Source organism: Miscanthus floridulus, chromosome 5 (genome assembly GCF_019320115.1).
Source record: "Miscanthus floridulus cultivar M001 chromosome 5, ASM1932011v1, whole genome shotgun sequence".
NCBI lineage: Eukaryota > Viridiplantae > Streptophyta > Magnoliopsida > Poales > Poaceae > Miscanthus > Miscanthus floridulus.
The window spans coordinates 129,168,874-129,191,075 of record NC_089584.1 but is presented as its reverse complement, the minus strand read 5'-3'; the positions used below and the strand labels follow the sequence as shown (position 1 = coordinate 129,191,075).

Here is a 22,202-nt window from a genome sequence, read left to right as displayed (position 1 = left end):
ATTGGCACAAATATAGACAGAGAGAGGCTGAGAAAGAGAGTGTGGGGTCTGTATTGGCACAAATCACAACAAACAGGGGTGTTCTAACTGCATCAGAACACAACTATCAGCCCACTATGCCTTTGTTACTGCATGTAGTTACCACAAATTACAATCAACAGAATTCAAGATGTGTTAGCACAAATCACAAGTGACAATTTTTTTCTATGAAAGGACAAGGACAAATAAGACGTGTGTGCTAGCACAAATCACAATCGACAGAATTCAAGATGTGTTAGCACAAATCACAAGTGACAATTTTTTTCTATGAAAGGACAAGGACAAAATAAGAGGTGTGTGCTAGCACAAATCACAATTAACAAAATTCAAGATGTGTTACCACAAATCATAAGAGACAATTTTTTTCTATGAAAGGACAAGGATAAAATAAGAGGTGTGTGCTAGCACAAATCACAATAAACAAAGTTTAAGAAGTGTTACCACAAATCACGAGACAATGCTATGAATCAAGAACATGAATCAAGACTACGCTATGAATCAAGAACATGCAACATTTTATAAAAAAGGCAGGGGGGGTAAAAGACCATTTTTCAACCCCCATAACTCCTGGTTTTAGGAAAGCAGAAGAAAATCAAGTGGATCCTGTATCATGCCAAAACATATGGTCTTAAGAATCTCAAGAGGACTGTCCCACATGTACACAAAAAATTGTTAAATTGCTAATGCGATCAGATCTTGCTAAGAGTGTCATATAGCGATAATGAATGATACTAACTCCAGTCATATACAGATGACATTACAGACAAAAAAACAAGCTCAAACGAACTTGGTTTCCCTGTCTGAGCATCAAGTACAAACGACTAGAGGGAATATAAGCCATAAGAGTAGACCTCAAGTGACTGGAGGGAGTATAAGGCACAAGGGTGAAGACCTCAAAACAGAGGTTAACGCAGACATACTTAATATTACTAACCCCTTCATATACTTTGCACTTAAAAACAGATGAAAACAAGTTTATACAATGTTCTAAAGGAGTTCATTTAAAAGGTACAAGTGAACCCAACAGAACATGCCCAAAAAGGACAAGGACAAAAATATCATGAAACCAGCTGATATCTACACTACCTTTCGGCTACCAACGAGTGTCAAAGCAAGCAAAACCAGCATTTTCACTACAGTTAAGGAAACAATTGTTGTATCAAGCCAAATTAGATCTATTCCTTAAAGAGAAGACTTGTATTAAAATAGAAATGAGATGCACTCCTTAAAAATGTACTGTCTAGTGCTTACACTGAAACAAAAGACCCGTTTCCAGTCCCAAATAGCCCACCCAGAAGAATATCGATGCCCTAAAGCAAGAACAATTGCATGCTCCAAGTTAACTAAAATAGTGACAAAGTTATTTATAAAGAACAGATATTGCACATGTTACACACCATAATTACAGTAGTTGAAGTGTGCAATTTACTACTAATAAGTGTGCAATTTACAATCACAGTTTAGTAGAATTCTAATGCAGTTTGCAGTAGAAATTCATCATTCTCCATGGCTACATGCAGGTCAAAAAATTGTTCAGCTCAAAAAACTTATGCTGTACATGAAACTACAGTCTATATATCATCAGCAAGCACACTGGTTCATCAATAAAAAGCCTAAGTGCCCATGAACAAAATGGAGCACAAACTTTACACCCCTGGGAACTCACCCAAGAGCACACGCATGCTGCACAGCACAAGAACAGATCACACACGAGAGCCCAACTCTAAGCACTACAGCAGAAACAACAACGCAAAAAGACAGGCATATGATTGGTGCATCTCAAAGTCCAACCTGGTTCCTTTGGATGTTCTAGCAAGCACAGCTTATTTTTAGGTTCTGCTCAGTCAAAAACTCAAAATGTTATACCTAGCTAGCTAGAGAATGACAAAATTTATTCCATTGGAACAATTCTCTAAAAAGTGGTACAGAAACTCCCTGCACTAAAAGTCAGTTAAGCACACCTTTGTCTTACTCCATCCATACTACAACCATCTCATAGGAATTGCACATTGCATCACTCTTGACAACACCATTTGCAACAGATGTAGGATCTGTTGTCCATATTGAGAAAACAATAGTCATGCACTCCTTGCTGACTACACTAGCAGCACCAATCTTTTCATTGATTTTAGTAATTATAGCCTGCATTTATTATATTAACTTGTAAGTACCAGAGTTCTCACTGAGTCACCAGGTCATGGGTTCGAAGCAGCCTCTCCACAGATTTTGCAGGGGGAAGGCTTGCCTCGGTTTTTCCCTCCCCCAGACCCCACTCGTGTGGGAGCCTCCAGCACTAGGTCTGCCCCCTTTAAGTACCAACTGAGCCAATATGTCCCTGTGCAGTTGCATAAGGAAGGACTTCAAGGACCGACACATGCTGATTTTTTAAGGGGAATGGATATCAGATGTGATGACAGTGGACTGAAACTTACTCAAATTTTAGAGCTACAATTGCATATGCTCAGAACTACAATTGCAGTGCCCAATAACCACAATTTACATTGTTGATGATTGCAATTATGTAACTGAATTTTATATTTGTCTGTTTTCATCTTTTTTTCTCGAACACGCAGGAGAGCTGCGTATCATTATATTAAGAAGAATAAATGAGTAGGTTTAGAAACCCCATACAGCTACACACCTACACACACCTTTTTACATCTAATATTGTACCTCTCTCTCAACTTCAAACTTGACCCAAGACCACTAGAGAGGAACTCACACATTGGCTGGCTCTAGAGCAAGGAGATTGGATATTCCCCGAGCTCCGGCCAGAACACTATTTAGGCTCGGTTTTCATCAACAGTAGGTATTAATAGTAACAGAGCACTTTAAAATGCAATAGTATATTGTGGATGCATCTTGTTTGAATAGTACCGCACCAAAACAACTGGAATGTAACTTGAGCATGCTTGACGTTTTTGTGAACTCAGATTGAACAAGGAAATCTTGTAACACAACTAAGACCGAACCAACAACGCTTAAAAAGATTAGTTTAACGACATCCCTAACATGTTCCAAGTCTTCCTGAGACAGGCAGGCACCAAGTGCTGCAACAAGCCACCCAACATAGTTGCGGCGTGTCGGCATTACAGCCACCCAAGCATAACTGCAACAACGATGCTTAAAAAACTAACATTTAACATCCTACTACCAGGTTGAGTCAACCTAACACGAGGTAGGCACCAAGTGCCACAACAAGTTCATGGAGCGTTTACCACCACCCACACAACTACCAGGGTTCAGACCTAACCATCCACAAGAAAACAAAACCACGGCACATTCCACTACTCAGCAAAAGAACATCGAGCTACTCACTTTCTCATGCAAACAGGATAGCTCCTGAATGGAGATGCTATCCGCCCAAGTGTGCCCACCATGCCTGGAGGACGTCTCTGACATCTCATCAAACTTTATGAACTGGCCAACCTAAGTACCAGCGAGATGTGCATAGCAGATGCAAGCAACTGCAGGCATGCAAAACAAGGAAATTAGTTCCAGCAGATCTGATACACAAAAGCTACTAGAGGTTATAAGAGTTTGACACAGAGGAAAAAAGGTGCCCAGGTAAACTTACCAACTGATATGGCTGTTGTGCTCCTTTGGTACCTGAAATGAAGTCCTAGAAAATCGCTTGTGAGTAGGAAAGTTTCATAACAAGACAAACATTAGCAAAAGTTTTTTCTTAGCCTCTAATTGGTATACTTACACATATGAGAGCGAATGCACCAGCTCAGGTTTGAAGCCTATGTCATCATGCAGGATGTGATAGAGAGTTGGCCTCGTAGTCCCCTAGAAAAAAACATGCACTTAGTTCTATAAATTCATAGAAAGAAGGGAAATAATGTCTACCTAGGCAAACTTAAAACAACAGAAGCAAGTTCACTGACCTAATGAATACAGACTGCAGAAAATGCAAAACCAGCCGCCACTTTGATCAGCTAGCAGAAAAAGACAACTAGGCAAATGGTTCAACACCAGCATATTCCATATACTCATAACTACAATTGCAGTGAACGTTACTTGCAATTTACATCATTGCTGATTGCAATTATGTAACTGAATCTTTTATTTGTTTGGTCACTTCAACAACTATTAAGTACAAAAATAGGATCACATAGTTCAGTGCTATAGCAAGGAGCGATACTATAGTTTATAGAAGAAAACATATTTCAGTGTTATAGCAAGGAGCGGTGCTCAAAACTTACAATGCATCAGAGTATATGCACTCACAGATCCTTTGAATGCAAGCCTGAAAGCAGTCATCTCAAATGCAGTAGCTGGAGAATAGACATTACAGGAGTTTAGCCAAGATGAGAGACAACCAATGTTGAGAAGAATAGAGGCAACTGAAAATTGATGTATACAATCTTACCAAGGGACCATATGGAATGTCAGTAAAAAGAAGTATATAATCAAACAGGCACTTTAAAAGAAATGACAAAAAAAGATACTAGATGATAAGCATCCTACCGAATCAAAAATGTAAAGTTGCTGAATTCATTCATGACTTTGATATCATGAATTACATTTACAGTTGCTGAATTAACAGCCTATCCTACTTCCATTCTTGGACCAAAGACAGAAGTTCAAAAATCATGTCAATATCATAATTACATGATAAAAAATCATGTCAATATGACTACAACAGACATGCAAAAAGCTTTCATGAAGTGCACGCACTGGCCCATTTGGATATCATTGCATCAAGAAAAGAACAACAATTCTGCAGTTTTAACACACAAACAGCTAATTTCATCCATGATCAGAGGCACTACAAACTGACATAATGAGTATGGAAGCATGCAAAACTTGAAACATGGTCGCAACAAACAAGAAATCATCAGGCACAGTACCTATTACCTAGCTAGCCTTCCATAATCAGACTTCACAAACTTACCAATTTCAAGCATAAATTGCTTGAGGGAGAAAATATTCAGTTAAGAAACAGTGAAAAAGGATGCATTCAATTTGAGATGCAAAGAGCTAATATCACAAGCACGAGAAAATATTCGGCTAACCATAGTGGAAAAAAACAAAAGAGACATTTAATTTGAGATACTTTCAGATCATGAGAAGCAGCAGTTTAGTTAAGAAATAGTAAACTAAAGTTCAGTTAAGCACAGAGGGAGAAAGGAAAAAAGGGCAGCATATACATTTGTGTGGAAAAATGTTCAGATACACAAAGAGAAAAACACCAACAGCTCAGAAATTAAGTCTGAACTCTGAACCCAACCAAGCTTTATTCAGATTCCTCATTTGTGTGGAATAAGCTACAAGCAGTAGCAAAATGATCTCCAGTTTTCCACTAGTAACAAACAATCTATCATAATCATCTGTATTGAGCAACAATTTTGAGTTTTAGAGGGAGAGAACAAAAATCAGATACTCTACCGAGGAGGTTAGTAAAATCTACAGTATGCCATTTTTTAATTATGGTTCACAAAGCCTTTAAGCATTCATCCAGCATGCTTCATATCCTCAGCAACTAAACTAAGCGTCCTAAAATAAACAAACCTGTAACCACATTTTTCCTGTAAATGTTGTTGCCAAACAGCTGATCCCATATAGCACATATAGAAAACTGAATAGAAGAAATGAGTGGACAAGGGAAATAGATTATGCAATGGAAACTAAATTGAACAGGTCCTAAACAAAACTAGGGAACAACTGCTTATCTGTTGAACCAACTAGACCAGTCATTAGTCACAAAAAAAACCTAGACCAGTCATTGACTGACCTTGTGTTGAACTAATTTAGATACATGTCAATCATGTACTAATAAGCTAGGTATAACTGCTTGCCTGTCAAACTATTGTTGTGGTGTTGAATCTGAATTCAGACTATGCATATTCACACAAGGCGAAGTAATTGCAAGCTAGATAGCAGACAATCATGTCCTAAATTGAGAAGCTTGCTACTTCTCAGAGTACTATAAAATTATCACAAAGGGTAGTACTAGTAATCAAGCTAGCAGACAATAGTTTACTAATAAGCTATCTAGCAGACCATGCATATCCATACAAGCAACTTCAAAAATTCAATATTCTATATTTAGCTTCCTGTAAGCCATAAATATTATTGATCGAATATATGTACACACCAAAATAATTACACATGGATTTAACAAGGCTACCTGACCTAGGTACAGTGCAATGCAATTTATCCTCACGCAGATCTAACAAGACAAATCATCATTTTAACATTAGGACAAATCATTAGTTTGGCCGTAATAAGCATGCAGTCCTGAATCACCTTAATTCAAGTCTCTTGTGAAATTGATAGAAATTAAAAAGGGACAACTAAAAAAGTCTCTTGTGAATCATCTCAGCAACTGAAGCTCTGTATTCAGTTAAGAAAACAACTCCACACAGAACAACAGCTAACTGAACCATAACAAAACCTATAGTGAGATTTCCTACCATCTACTGACACACCTAAACAAAACCACAGCCAATAATCTAAAAATTCAGAAACTAGGATAAAAATAGGGTCAGGTCACCATTTTTGGACTGTATATTCTTGATACGCCAACCAGAATGGGTATAAATTAAAGACCCTCTCCAAATAGAATCACCTAACATATAGACAACTAAAAATTCATAAAGACATACATTAGGTGGATCTTGTATATCACAAAATTCAGTTTCATCTTCAATTCAGCTGAAAAGCATATTTGTACCAGTGATGCAATCCCTCGAGCATCTTTCATTAGCTCTGTGCTTCTTAGAAAAATATCAGCCAATGCTCCCTACAATTTCAGTGTTTTTACCATCAACAATATGAGCAGATTAAATGAAGTGAAAAACACAGTTTCCTCCACATAGCTGTAATAACAAAGTAAACTTAATAACCATAATGAGAATGGACAGTCAGCACATACCTGAATAGCTGCACGGTAGAACAGCTCCTCACCAACTGAGCTAGCAGCCACGATGAGAATGAACTACAAATATAAGAAAAGATCATGTACTCCCCATTTTATATTGATTTTAGCTAGGAGTTTCAAGCCATTCTCCACATAACAACTATCACATCTAGGATAGTGTTACTAACTAGAGTGTGATTAGATTACACGTTTCATGTTTCACTAGAATCTATTTTGGCTTGGAAAATTGAGTGGAAAATATGCACAGCCAACATTGACAGATCATCAAGAGCCACACTGCAAACTAATATCAAGGGTGCTTTTAGTACCTGCCATGGTGACATACCATAGAAGAAGCTGCGAAGCTCCACATCACGGATGGCACGTGCGTGAGGCGAATACTTGACAACTTCATCCTAAAAGCATAAATTAAACCACATGCACAAGTTATCTACTAGTACTAGTTAAGCAGAGATAATAAAATTAAAGGCAAATTAAAAGGAATTGAAATGGGGGCAGGTGATCTGAGTAGAGCCGAGAATGAGAGGACGGTCGATGGTGTACATACATCAAGGATGAAGAGCAGAGCCATGATTGGTGGAGCTGCATAACCAAGCCCCTCGACAAGTGCGGTGAGAGATGGATGGAAGCCCCCCGTGCAGTCTATCCCGTCCATTTGGCATATGAATCTCCCGGTGAGCGCCATGGCCCCGTAGATCCCTGTGCAGACATCGGCAGATTGACCAGGAGGGGCGCCACATGGCGAGCTCGGCGTCTCGCGCTCCGAACCCCGTGCTCCCGGCTGCTCCGTCGGCGCCTACGCTGCTAGTAGCCACAGGGGCAGCGGTGACCTCGACGACCCTAGGCCCATCGGCGGCGAAGCTGGCGCCTCTCCGTCGCCGGTCTGCCCCGCCGTCGTCGCCCTCAGCCGCCATGTGGATCCAGCTAGTGGTGCGGACCCGTGGGGAGAAGCCTATGGAACAGTGGGTGTAGGTAGCGGTGTAGCTGCTACATCTGTGCGCCAAAACGGCGCTCCCTAGCTCCATGAATCTCTCTGCTGCGCAGGGGCGACGAACTAGAACTAGAAGAGGAGGAGCCGGGAGAACGAACAACTAGAAATGGCCGGCACACCGCACGCAGACAGAGTGCCCTCGTCGGAGACGGCCGGGAAACAACCAAAACGCACTAGAAATCATCGGTCGGCCCTAGCATCCATGGAAGAACTTACCTCGACGAACCCTAGAAATCGCCGGTCGCCAGCCAAGGAGAGCGTCGCGTCGCCTGGAGTCGTTGGAAGAAGCCCAAACAAAATGGAAATGGAGGGTGTGGGGTGGGGTGGGGGACGGACGCCACTGAATCGGACGCGACTCCCAAAAACTCAAAACCAGCGCCGACATCCAGGTCCACATGTCAGAGAAACAAAGAAATTCATGTGCCAACAAACAAAGAAACACACATGTGTTGTATAGCATTCCTGTATTTTATATCGGCAGAAAGAATTCTCCGATATCCATTTCTTTCATGCGCCAATAAATCCATGAATAAGTTTCGCTGCATCTCCATATAATCATATACACACAGGTTCGAGTATATATGTAAATATTAGTGTCTGTCACATGGATAATACCGCGTGTCTTAAAAAATTTCATAAAATTTTAAAACAAAGTATGTTATACTCACCGTATAAATATGTGTGACTTTAGGACTATTCCACACAGACATATATTGTAGAATAAGGTATTCACTTGAGTGTCTGTTCTAAGATATTGAATTAGGTGTTGTAATTCTTAATTTCGACATATTTTTTAGGTCAAGGCAACCAATAGTGACACTTTTTTTTAGTGGTGTATAATTTTATGGTGCACCTCTTGACTATCTGAGTAAGAACAAGTTAGCACTGTAAAGGCTCAGAAAAGCTGCTGAGAAGGCCAAGGTTGAGTTTTCCTTCACTATGCATATTAAAACCTATGTCTCCGTTTATCATTGCCGATGCTTTTGATGCAAAGCAATTCAACATTACCATGATTAGATATAAGTTTGAGTCTCTTGTGAGCAATCTCATAGAGGGACTCTCATCCTTTATATGATCTGCCTAAAGGATATTGGTAGGTGTTAAAGGAGTCAAGGGCCTATTGGACCTTAGCCCATTAGGGTTAATTAGTCGCTTGCTTAAGGGCTAAGTCAGACCTCTCTATATAATGAGAGGGGATGTATCAATCTAGAATGAAGCAAGAGATTAGAAGGAAATCCCTTCTCTCTTACCGGCCGTGGGCGAAGCCCCGCGGCCGGCCTCCCCCAGCACCTTGCAGCCCTAGCCGCCGCCGCCGCCGTGAACAGCACCCGTGGTACTGTAGCACCGCGGGTACTGTAGCGCGCCAGCCGCCGTCGCTCCCCTCGACTCTCTCCTCTCAATCTTAGCAGCCGCATAATATCTGGTATCAGAGATCTCTGGTTTAATCATGTGGTTCGATCATGTCCACCCGTCGTCCTCCGCTGTGGGCGTCATGACGAACGAGCAGTTGACGGCGGCTGTCCTTGACCTCGGCAAGATGGTGGCCGGGATTCATGGGTTTTTGCTGGGGCCGCAGCCGAACCCGCCACCGACGTCCCAGCAGCAGGTGCTACCGTCGCCGCCACCGCTTCCGGCTTGGATCACCGGTTTTGCGGCCAGTCGTCCCTACAGCAGTAGCCTTGTAGCTCACGGAGAGGAAGGCGATTGCGTGGGCAAGTGCCTACCAGGTGTTTGCGGCGCGTGGCCTCCTAGCGCGCCGGCGGCTGTAGAAGATGTGTTCACCTATGCACGAGGCGACCTTGGCGGCGGTCGACCTCAGCATAGGGGAGCGCGACCTAGCATGGTCGATCGACCTCGCCTGGTCGGACGGCCACCACCAACCGCGCCAACCTGCTGTTGTCTTCAGACGCAAGCATGGTGTTTTTTCCGTGGGCGGCGAACTCCAACTCTGCGGCACCGGCGATATGGGAGCAGCTTTCCTCTTTGTCACCGACGGGAACGCATTGCCTAGCGCCATCGCATTCCGCCACCGTCCGCCACGAGCACGTCTCCGCTGGTTGCTGTTGCCACTAATTCTAGGTGGCTATACCCGTGCACCCCTCTCGTTCCGATGGTCTCTATGGGATCCAGGTGGCTACACACGTGCTGGTCCATCAAGCGGAGGGTGCCCGCCGTATCCAGAAGTCAAAAATAAAGAGTCGTAGTCTTCTTCAGGTCAATAAAATAAGCCGAGATATAAAAGGCTTATTTTTAGGTGTTAGGTTTGTGTCTAGTGGAGGCATCGCTAGTGTCATCGTTAGATTGCAGCTCGAGGATGAGCTGCATGTTCAGGTGGGGTGTAGTGTTAGAGGAGTCAAGGGCCTATTGGGCCTTAGCCCATTATGGTTAATTAGTCGCTTGCTTAAGGGCCAAGTCAGACCTCTTTATATAATGAGATGGGATGTATCAATCTAGAATGAAGCAAGAGATTAGAAGGAAATCCCTTCTCTCTTGCTGGCCGTGGGCGAAGCCCTGCGGCCGGCCTCCCCCAGCGCCTTGCAGCCCTAGCCGTCGCCGTGAACAGTACCCGCGGTACTATAGCACCGCGGGTACTGTAGCGCGCCAGCCGCCATCGCTCCCCTCGACTCTCTCCTCTCAATCCTAGCAGCCGCATAACAGTAGGACGATGGACTTATATTGGAATATCGCACCAAAAATTGTCCACGTTTTGTCCATGATTTATTTTCCATGAATACATGCGGGTACTATGATGACACTAACTATATCAAATGAAAGATTAGAGAGAATTTGCATTGCCTCCAAAAGAATTTATTTATTAAGTTCTTTGGACTCTACAGTTAGTTTTAAAATATATGTTTGCATGTCTTACCTCGTATCCTAATTCACAATATTTATTAAGTTCTTTGGACTCTACAGGTAGTTTCAAGATTAGAGAGAATTAAAATATATCTATGCATGATCTTTTTGAAAGATTTTGCAGTGTAAAGACATCTTCGTTTTTCATACATGCCCGTGCTAACGCTACGGTAAAAACAAAAGGACAATATATCAATTAAAAATAAAAACAAAACTCATGCTCAAAGTCAAAGAGATAAATTATGGATGCTTGAATTTTGTCATTCATTATCTACCGGTGTGTCTATAAAATAGACTGAATAAACAATTAAACATTGATAGAAAACTAAATTAATGAAAGGATCATTGCAAGACATCAATCATCTCATAGCTTTGGACAATATCGCAAAGCTACTAAAAACTGTAACCGTGCTCTCACCTCAAACATTGTCCAGATAAATGGATTATAATAAAAGAAATAGATATTGGAGATTTCTTTCTGCCAATATAAAACATTATCTTAGCCGCATCACGGAAAGGTCTATAAAGTAGAGTTTGTGAGCCTGCGACGCCGCGCACTCCGTGACTATGTTAAATTCATAAACTTTGCTTTTTGGATTAAATGTCACTTTAACGTTAGTATTTAATTTTTACAGTATTGTTATCTTATCGTGCGATCCATGTGTTTTTAATATAAATTGTTAGTTATCCCGTAGCAACGCATGGACACGCTACTGTCACGATGGACCATAGATTAGGGAACAGGGATATGGAGAAAGGATTCAAAATGAACAGACCTAAGGACAATTTCAGCAAGAAACAACCTGAGGGCGATAGAACACGTGAGCGTGAAACTAAATAAAAGAAGAAAAAAATTGTCCCTTTTACAAATATAAAGAGAAAAAGTAATTAAATATAGGCAGATTTGGCAAGATTCTCAGAAATGCAAAGATGTTCCTTTTGTCTTAATCCTCTTTCCTTCTGTATTAATTCTCTTTTCTTTTGCTCGTTGCCATGTATGCTAGTGCATGCAAATATGCAATGTGTATATAGATAGCACAATAATTTTCTACTTCTTATTTTACCGTGATTCCTCTATCACATGACAGACAATATTCAATCAAAGGACGCAGCATACGAGGGATGTCGTAGGATCGCAGGTGTGGGCAGACAGACGAACCAAAACAAATGTCGTACAAAAAAATATCTACACTTTATTCTTTTTAGTTGTAGGAGATATAAGGAGTCTGTCTACTACACAATCATATGTTTTATATAGTTTCAACACATGAATTTTTTTGCACCATAGGATTAAGATCCAACAGCCTTCACCCTTCTTCTACCTCCAGCCTCCAGCCTCTACAGATCACAGATCGCATATCACAATTTTTTTTCTATGGAAGGACAAATCACAGATCCGCTGTCGCCGCCGCTGGGGTGAGCTCGCCGGTCGTCGGCGCCGACGCCGGTGGTCACCGGTGAGAAAGAGAGAGGGAGAGAGACAAAAAAATCCATGTGTTTTTTTATGCTAAAACACATGTGTGTTGTATAGCATTTCTGTATATAATTTGTTTTGACTTTTTTTAGCAGTTGGCTCCACCGAGCAACTTGAGCAACTTCTTTAATCAAATCTTCAAATATTGCCATATACGTTATTATTCTTCTAGACAAATATGGAGAGCAAGAATAACTTTTCCAAAATACGCACAAGATAAAAAAAACTGTTGGAATATGAAATATATATAACAAATACTAATTTGTAAATCAATAAATTTTACAAGTGGCTAATAAAGTTGCTTGGATTTCTCCAACAATTTTTAAAATCTCGCTCCTAAAATATAGAAGACAATTTTGCATTAAGAATTCTCGACTATTTTTAATCACCCTAACTACTTTTATACTTTCTTTCTCTATTGAACATTTATGTTGGGAAACCTATCCTACTTCTTATTCTTTTCCACGTCCTTTTACCTTTAGATTGGCCTATCGATACGGTCAGACTAATCGGCGAATGTTCATGGGATTCGAAACCAGTGATTGATTTTTGGACATCCTAAATTTTTCCCTTTTGGCAAAAAAATTTCCCACGCTTTCTATTTTTGCATAGCACTATAGGCTCCACGGAGGAACATATGCATGCGCGGTGCCGCTCTCCTCCGCTGCTCTCTTTCTCTGAGTACATACTACGAAAAAGCAACAAAATGATATAACTTTTGAACGGTGTATCCCTTTTTAATTCCGTCTACACCGGTGTGTTTTACGCGGCAAGACGAACAATACTAGTTTTCACTTGCATATGTTTCGAAGAATTTTTTTCTAGTAGAAAATTATGTGTACTAACCTATACATATAACTTATAACATATACTCCATCTGTCCTAAATTATCTGTCGTTTTTTGTTTTCCGTGCCACAAGGTTTACTCGATTTGTAGAAAATGCGTGCAGCATTTGTATCTCTAAATAAATTTATTAAAAAACTAGATTCAAAGATCTTTCCAATGATACCAATTATGTACCATAAATATTAATATTTTTAATATATATTTTGTCAAAGTTGTTTCTCGGAAAGCGAAAACGACATAAACTCAAGAGTTATGAACACAACTTATTTAAAAAAGTTATTAAACACAAAGTAACGAATTAACTTATAACTTATACCAAAACATGCAAATACAAAAGTTATTAACACATAAAGGATTGAATTAACTTATAACTTATACCAAAACTTAGAAACACAAAATTTATGAAACACAACTTATGTACAAAAATTATCAAACACAATTTGTATACATAAGTTATTATGATAAGTTATTCTATAAAACTTATATGTCACATTATAAGTTAGTTGACATAATTTGTTACTAGAATAAAAAAATTCAAAATATGCAAGTGCGGTCTAGTTTTATTCGACTCGTCATATAAAACACACTGGTGCAGACAGAATTAAAAATAGATACACCGTTCGAAGGTTATAGCAATTTAAAATAAATGTTTTGCTTATTCAAAACTGACGTTAGCAGCCTGCTATAAGCAAGCACGCGCGTCAGACTTGGAGGCGCTATCGGATCTTTCGCTGCACAAGAAATGGGTGAACGCCGCTGGAATGGATTTGGGCTATCGATAAGTGCGTCTATATTTTCGCACGATGAAGAGTCGGTTTTCCCCAGGCGGAAAGGTTAAGTGTTAAGGTAGGGAAGTATGTTTTTGGAAACTCGAAACTAGTATTTGGGACATGCATATGCAAGAACACAGACTGAATCATTTGACATGATTAAAAAGTTTAGCTAGCAAGATGACTTGTATGTCGTTATATGTTGAAATGAATAGGTAGAATCAACTTGCGCTAGGGTCCAATCATATCCTGTCATCCTGTGTTCATATGTTGCGTCCCCATATGTCCCGCTAAGGCGCCGTCCCTAAATTTTCTAGTTGCCGGAAGGCGAAAGCTCAGTCCTGAAGGAAAAAAATTCTCTGCATTCGTGAGGCAGCAAAACTCCTATGCTAGCTAAACTTTTCGATCATGTCATGAATAGTGAGGACCTCAGGCATTGTGCATCTATTTACAATCACTGGATGTACACAACTATTCACTTCGGTCACTTCCACTATTCACAGGCCACTGTTTATTCTCATTGTTTAATACTTTCCATATCTGTTAAATTTTCGTCTGCGCGTCAGATATTCAGACTTCCTGCAAACAAAACAATTTAAGGAGACTTCCTTCCATATCTGTCAATTTTCTGTCCGTGCGTCAGATATCCAGATTTAAGACCTTACTGCAAACAAAACAATTTAGGTCTTACATGGATGCACATGTATTTATCCCAATCCACATATATTAAAGTGGGTTGGATAGAAATTAAACTAAGTTTCACTTCAATCCACTTGGATGGATACATGTGCATCCAAACAAGGCCTTAAAGAAGCGAACAAGGTATTCCCATGGAAACACCTGGGTAAGAATGAGAGATGTTGGCACACCCGCCGACGGTCCAAAACATCAGCACTCAAGAATAAATCAAAAACAATCATGTGGAGTTTGGGCACTGCTGACTTTGGAGGAAGGAACATCCATTTTTCTAGCACATTATGGCGACAAATATCATAATTGGATTATTTTATTTCAGGATGAAATAATCCAATACAGATCAACAGGATCTTGTTTCATAAGATATAAGGGGGAAAAAGAACAAAAAAAAAGTTGCATATAGCATGCACTTCAAAATAGACAGCGCGGTAGAACAAGCTTCGTGCCCCGTTCCATGCCTACAACGGAAGTGGGCGTCAAGCACCGTGGGTCATTATTCATCCTTATTATTGTAGCATCCGAAGAAACTACGCTTGATGTTGAATCACGTCCCCCTGGTTCACGCAACAGGGCTAGCTTTGATGTCCCATATCTCCTTGGCATACTGGGCGATGGTGCGATCGCTGCTGAATTTGCCACTCCCAGCTGTGTTCAAGATGGACATCTTGATCCACTTCTTCTTATCCCTGTCATGTAACCAAGCATTCAGTTTTAGATATCAAACTAGGCAGAGGGAAAAGGAGAATATCTCGCTTGTGTCGGCGATATGATCACTATATGTGGAAAAAAAGAAATAGAAACAGCAAGACTGCTGCATGTAACGGTGACTAGTATGAATATAGCACAGTAACTAATATGAAGGCACAAGTAATGGTGACTGCAGGACCATGGTTGTTCATGACCTTGCAGGTGAGATTAATGAGAAAGTAATATTGTTAGTGTTCTTACTTGTAGGCTGCGTCCACCCGGTCCTGTGCATCAATGTAGCTTGGGAAGTCATAGCCAACAAGGAAATAATCACCACGCCCAAATCCAGAATTCCCTTCAAGGGAATCCAAGAGAGGTTCATAGTCATAGCTGCCAAAAGTGCCACTCCTTATAAGCTGCTTGGCTTCTTCAAAACGTGGGTCTGGTTTGAACTGTCATATTGTAAGAAATAAGTCAATAATAGCCCATCTACTTATAAGCCAATAATAGTCCATCTACTTATTATAAAAAGTTTAACAGTGAAGTTTAGTTGTAGCTATCTTACCAGGCCATTTTCTCTGTCCTTCCTCAGCCCAGCAATCTGATCAGCTTTGGCACCGAAAAGGAAGAAATTATCTTCTCCTACCTCCTCTCTTATTTCAACATTAGCTCCATCAAGGGTGCCGATGATAACGCAACCATTCAGAGAGAATTTCATGTTGCTTGTTCCACTTGCTTCCATACCAGCAGTACTAATATGCTGTGACAATTCGCTACCAGGAATAAGCACTTCAGCAACTGATACATTGTAATTCGGGATAAAGACAACCTGGCAGGAAAAGGAGAAGAGCACTTTAAATAAATGATATGGACCATCATGTATGTAGTAGTATAGAAAAAGGGTTACTCTTTTTGATGGATCACAAATACAAATTGATGTTTCTGAAGGGTTCTAAGAACAATCTGCCACAATATCTGATAATACACTGAAAAGTTCATACCTTCAGATATTTGTTAACTTCAGGATCATTGTTCACAACAGCACCAACATCATTTACCAATTTCACTATTCTTTTGGCATTAGTGTATGTTGCAAACGCTTTCCCTCCTAGCATGACAGTGCGTGGTGTAACCTTCTGCCTCTCTTCTGCACTCATTTCCTACAAGATTCATAGGCCTATTCAAAACTAGAACAGGGTATATCGAAACATATGCATCTAAAGAATTTAGCTCAATATGGTAAAACCAAAATGGTACAAGCACCACTTCAAGAAAGGATGCAGGCAACTCAAAGAAACCTACCTTTAATTTTTTGTATCTGTAAACAGCTCCCAATATGTTTAGGAGCTGTCTCTTGTACTCATGTATGCGCTTAATCTGTATATCGAAAAGGCTAGTTGGATCAATCGTAACACCTGTCACATCCAACACATGTTTGGCTAGGCGCTTCTTGCAAGATAACTTGGCTGCTGCCCACTCAGCATGAAGCTTTTCATCATCTGCAAACTGTTGAAGGTTTTCAGTTATACTGTGATAGAGCAATGACAAGCAGATGCAAGGTTAGAAGCATTCGCACATACTTTGCGAAGTCCAGTAAGCAGATCAAGATTACTTGTCCACTGATCTGACTTTAGCCATTTTGTGACTATTTCACTCAACTCAGGGTTACAAAACCGGAGCCATCTTCGAGGCGTGATTCCATTAGTTTTGTTCTGGAATTTGGTAGGCCATATAGAGACATAATCTGCAAATAGTTCTTGCTTCAAAATGTTGCTATGCAACTCAGCCACTCCATTCACCTGTCAGAAAAAAATGAATACGTTTCAGGACAATAAATAGAGCAGTAGAAAATGGAGAATCCAGAACTACTTGGAGCACATTGACGTAACAATTTATGAATTTTCACATCTTAAATGAATTATAAGTTTTTAACATGAAGAGGAGGGCAGCAAATCCAATATAGCAGACAGCTTATCTTAGTACTTCATATTGGTCATAGTGACATAAACAGCTATAAAACATGATCATGGAATCAATCTGGCTGTATTTACCGTATGAGAAGACACCACACACAAATTTGCCATGCGCACAACTGGCTTCTGGGGATTCGAGCTATCTAAAACTTTCATTGAATCGATCTTTCCCTCCATTTCCTTATGTTTGGAGATTACCAATTCTCTGAACTGCAAACCAGTGGCACAACTTGTGAGCTTGTGCAATGACTGCAGTGCATAGAAAAAGTAAATGTCGCATGAAAATTACCCGCTTGTCAATTTCCTCAATAATTTCCATGTGTCGTGGAAGTAATTTCCTCATCACAATTTGTGACCATTTTTCAAGAGCTTCAGGAAGAACTGTATGATTGGTGTAGGAAATTGTCCTGGATCACAGAAGATAATTTTGTAATTAGTTCAAGTAAGAACATCTCTAGAAGTTTGATGGAGCTTAAAATATTGGTCGAAAAAGATTTATAGGTCAATTATATAAATTGAAGCCCACCTATATGTTATGTCCCAAGCTTCATCCCAACCAAGTCCCTCCTCATCCATAAGTAACCTCATTAGCTCAGGGATGGCAAGAGTAGGGTGGGTGTCATTCAGTTGAACAGCAACTTTAGTAGGGAACTCACTCCACTTCCCTGAAACTCTGCCAGATTTCCTTTCTTTAAATCTGGCAATCATATCCTGGAAATAACCCATTTTCAGTTATGCTCATCGATAATCGTCACAGAGATATTTTTTAAGATATTGATAAATCTTTAACAAACTAGAACCATAAAGGCACACTGCAACTAAAAGAAAACATGATAAATGATCTAAATCTCATTATCCTAGTACAATTTGAAAACAGTTCATGTGGTGGTGCATATAGTAGAGGTAACATGATTGAGCCTGATATATTGATGGTTCAAACAATACAATAAAATTACAACATTGTGTTTCCAATTATCTCATAGATCATTGCCAAACATATAGAAAAGCACAAGGTGGGCATACATGCCTGGTTCCTTTTATTGGAACCTTGCTCAAGTGAAATGAATTGCTTAACTACCTGAAGTGATGCACTGCAAAGGAAAAACTGTTGCTTCAGCCTTAGAAGCTTTCCTTCTTCTGTAGCATCACCGGGATAAAGAACGGCACATATCTGCAATGTGATACTCAAAGACATAAGTCTCTTTTCTAGATAGAACTAGTACCATGAAGGAATAAGTTACAGGTTTCAGCATATCATCAGTCAATAAAAATATACCAATAATTAAAGGCATCGCTCTTTATTCAGTCTTTGGAAATGAATCTTATGAATAGCTGATAGTTTCACTTTAGAATGAAATATCACCTGTTGGGCCCTAGCATGAAGTTGGGCAGCTGACTCATATTGACCATCATTGAATTGAAATAAGTTGAAATCTTCAGCGGTAGCTTTTGCTTCCCAAAGACGAAGGCTGATTGCATTTTTTGTCTTGTATCCAGGGATTGGCACATCATATGCTAAAGCCTTCAGGACTTCTCCTCCGAGCCATTTCCGACTATCACACGATAAAGAAAGCAATCATATGACGAGTTACATCAAGGCCCTCAAATAACCACCCATAACATGAAATAAATAACAAAAGAAAAAAGAAAAGAAAAGTCAGGGAGAAGGATCTAAGAAGATCTAGGTAAGTTAAATGTATGGATTTATATTATCATTGAAGTATAAGCAAATCCACCAAGCCAAACTTAGTCTGTGGTTCAGACATTTAAAATTCATATTTGCGAAGCTTTTGGATTACACAAAAAATAAGGCATCCACATTACCTCATACTTGCAGTTTTTTTAGTTCTGGATGCTGGAGGGCAAAAAAGATATAAATGAATATTTCTTAGAACTAGGAGTTTAGAATGGTTAAACCAAGTTAACGAAGGAATGTGATTCCCTTTTTTATCTAGACTAGAAAGTATGAGAAGCCTTAAAAACTTCAAATTTAACTAAATGCAGTAAAAATAAATTTCGTCAAACAGAAAATGTGGGCTCCATATTATACTCACGAGCCATCAGGCAAAATCTCAACATGGCCGAAAAATCTGACAGGGAACACCACATCATGCCTGGGAATCTCCCAGGGGCTGAATTTCTGAAGAAAAAAAAGGAGTATTGGTTATAGAGGTCTAGGAAAAAAAATCAAAAGAATCATATGTGCATTTGTGGTTCATACATCAAGCCAATCTTCTGCAATTTCTTCCTGACCCTCCTTGGCAATGTGTTGTTTGAACAGTCCATATCGGTAACGCAGGCCATAGCCCCAAGCAGGCAAATTCAATGTTGCCATTGAATCCAAAAAGCAAGATGCAAGCCTACCCAAGCCACCATTTCCTAGAGCTGCATCTTTTTCCTGAGAAAAATCAGTTTAATATTAATTTGCATCATAGGAAATTCATAAAATTCCAACTAGAAAGTAAAACTCAGATGCTATGAATCCGCACTTAAGTTCCTTGGCAACATTTAGGTTCATATATAAGTCAATTCTGCCAATCAAGCAGATAAAGAGAAAGCATGTCCTGTCTTCTTGATCCTGAAGCTTTTCAGTTTCAGATAAACAATTCATTCAGCTTAAAACTCATTTTTCAGGTTTTCTTCACTTATGGTATGGGTATCACATTTCTCATGGACTATTGGAAAGGTACAGAACAGATATTTCGTAGTAAGAAATGGGTAAAGTTGGCAAACAAGTTAGGTTTTTGCAGACAAAGTTTAGATCTGGAATGTGCAAAAGCTCTTCTCCGATCCATGCGAATTTATTCCCTTTTCCTGATTCAGTAAACTAGGGAATCAAATCTAAGCTATCCAGAGTCCAGACATCTCGGATGTTTCTTAAACAAGTGAGATAAAAACCGTTAATGCCATTAGACAACGCAGTCAAACAAAGCGCCATCTCATTTAAATAATCAGTGTCAAGTACTACTATAAGATAGCCTTAACAAATCACACTCCAATTTATGGGTGGAGGTACTCTTAAGAGAGCTCACCTGTCCCGCGAGGGCCTCGAGCTCGTAGCCGAACTTCTTCACGGCCTCAGCATAGGCCCCGGTGATGCCGAGGTTGCCGACGGCGTTGGTGAGCGCGCGGCCCTGCAGGTACTCCATGGACAGGTAGTACGTCTGCTTCGGATCCGTCTTGTGGAAATGCAAGTACGTCTCGTTCCATCTCTGTACACGCGCGCGCGCGAGGGGAAAAAAAGCACACGGATCACACCTCCGCCTCAGTGCGGTGCGGACAGCAGCGAGAAAGGCTAAGGATCGGCTTTTGCGTGCGCGCTCTCACCTGGATGAGGTGGTCGCGGACGCTCTCGGCGGTGGCGTAGAAGGCCTGCTCCGGCCCGAACGCGGTCGGCGAGAAGTGGGGGTTGTACTGCGCGTGGTAGGAGATGTTGCCGGCGATGTCCGCGGGCTTCTCGGCCGACGGGCTCGCCGCCGGCTTCACCTTCTCGGCCGCGCCGCACTTGATCTCCGGCATGGCGGGCACCAGGCAGGCGAGCGGTGGGGAATTGCTGCGATCAGCTGGCGTGCGAGGAGGAGGCGATAAGGCTTCTCCGGGGCTCGGGCAAGCACCAAGTGGGAGGGAGGGATGGATGGATGGAATGGGAGCGAGCGAGGAGCTCTGGAACCCCGGGGAACCTTTTTCTAGGTGACGGGAGGGGTCTCACGTGAGGAGGGCGATGGATCCGATAAATTGGGCGAGACCATTATTTTTGGGAAAACTCAGAAGCGGAGATATTTTAGTTCGTGGAGGAAAGGGACAAAGGCAGGAGAAGATGAAGGAGTGCCTCTGATCGTTTCTCCTCCTCTTTTGCTCGACAAGTGTATTTTTGGCCTGTTAGCCAGTGCTTTTCAGCCGACTTTAATCCGTATCAATCAGCTATGGAATGGTATTTTTCTCTCATAACAAACTAGCCATACAAATTAGCAGAAGCCGATTTAATACCAGCCGAACAGAGCCTGCGATAGAATTCTATGAATTGCCAGCTTGGATTTTTCATTGCAGAAGCTGAACGAAATTGTGTCATGGTTCTTCTTCTTTTATTCTTTTACTTTAACAACAAAACAATGTTATCGACTCATCGTCCAAGGCTCCAAGCGCAATAAAAGATTGATGACGGCCTTATTTTTTTTTATTTCTGAAATAAATTTGCCGCAGCCTATGAGTATTCAGGAAGAACAAGTGGGAGGGGGGCAACCCTGCAGCGACAGAGGAGCACACGTGGGGACGAGTCCGCAAGGCGCGAGCGAAGCGGGTGAATCGGGTCTGCACTCTGATCTGATGCAGTGATGCATGGTTCCGGCCTTCCGGCAAGGCAAAAATTTCCAGATCGGGCAGACGCGGCGCTTTGGCCCTGTCCATCGGCTTTCCTATTTGAGAATGATATCCTCTGCCCTTGGGCACCGTGCACGCCCAGATGAGATTGTCCCCGGTTTTATCACCATACCTGGTGGGTGGCATGATGCGAGATCTGAAATTCTGAAATCCATGCTGGAATTGGCTTCGTTGATTCGTTCGGCCTCATCAGTAGTCACCCCATGCCGCTCTATTTGTACCAATACCAATGCATCGTCCACCTCGTGCCAATCTACAACACGACACTGCTGGTCTCCAAACCAATTTGCTCTCAGCCTAGGCCTACTCTCAGGATGATGTGATTGATCCGTTGCAAGTTTGCAGTCAATATCGCGGATGCGCTAAAATTGTTCATGTGGCGTTGCTAGATCCGAGTGTCCCTTAAAATATCCTAGGCACTTTTTTGGTTCTGAAGGTGATGCTGATGCGTCTGCAAGACGGCGACCCTTTGCTTTGCGGTCCAGTCCATGAGGCCACTCGTGTCGTATTCCGTCCCCGATCCTGAATCGAGCCAGGGAACTGGGGACTTGCAACTAGTGCATCATGCATGGTGTCACGTCTTAGTCGTAGTTTCGGCGCAGG

At 41.1% G+C, this 22,202-nt stretch overlaps 1 protein-coding gene and 1 pseudogene across 1 annotated transcript; both read right to left on the bottom strand.

Annotated features, from left to right (window-relative positions):
• LOC136455329 (uncharacterized) overlaps positions 1 to 7,953 on the bottom strand; it is an 8,545-nt pseudogene extending 592 nt beyond the window's left edge.
• Positions 7,954 to 14,854: 6,901 nt separating this feature from the next.
• Positions 14,855 to 20,936, bottom strand: LOC136450750 (alpha-glucan phosphorylase, H isozyme). The gene is made up of 15 exons (XM_066451342.1): positions 20,550 to 20,936; positions 20,255 to 20,434; positions 19,444 to 19,620; positions 19,277 to 19,362; positions 18,586 to 18,775; positions 18,301 to 18,393; positions 17,749 to 17,933; positions 17,512 to 17,629; positions 17,301 to 17,432; positions 16,830 to 17,048; positions 16,552 to 16,755; positions 16,251 to 16,409; positions 15,815 to 16,078; positions 15,511 to 15,701; positions 14,855 to 15,248 (listed from the first exon to the last, which is right to left on the bottom strand). Exons 1-15 carry the CDS (start codon positions 20,739 to 20,741, stop codon positions 15,122 to 15,124), a joined length of 2,517 nt encoding a protein of 838 aa, XP_066307439.1. The 5' UTR covers positions 20,742 to 20,936; the 3' UTR covers positions 14,855 to 15,121.
• Positions 20,937 to 22,202: the final 1,266 nt, after the last annotated feature.

Bases quoted from the DNA above. Each gene is read 5' to 3' on its own strand.
- LOC136450750 (XM_066451342.1), bottom strand. From the start codon at position 20,741: ATGCCGGAGATCAAGTGCGGCGCGGCCGAGAAGGTGAAGCCGGCGGCG. The intron at 19,363-19,443 runs GTATGAACCACA...TTTTTTCTTCAG, and splicing joins TTGCAGAAGATTGGCTTGAT to AAATTCAGCCCCTGGGAGAT. The intron at 16,410-16,551 runs GTAGGTTTCTTT...TGAATCTTGTAG, and splicing joins ACAGATACAAAAAATTAAAG to GAAATGAGTGCAGAAGAGAG.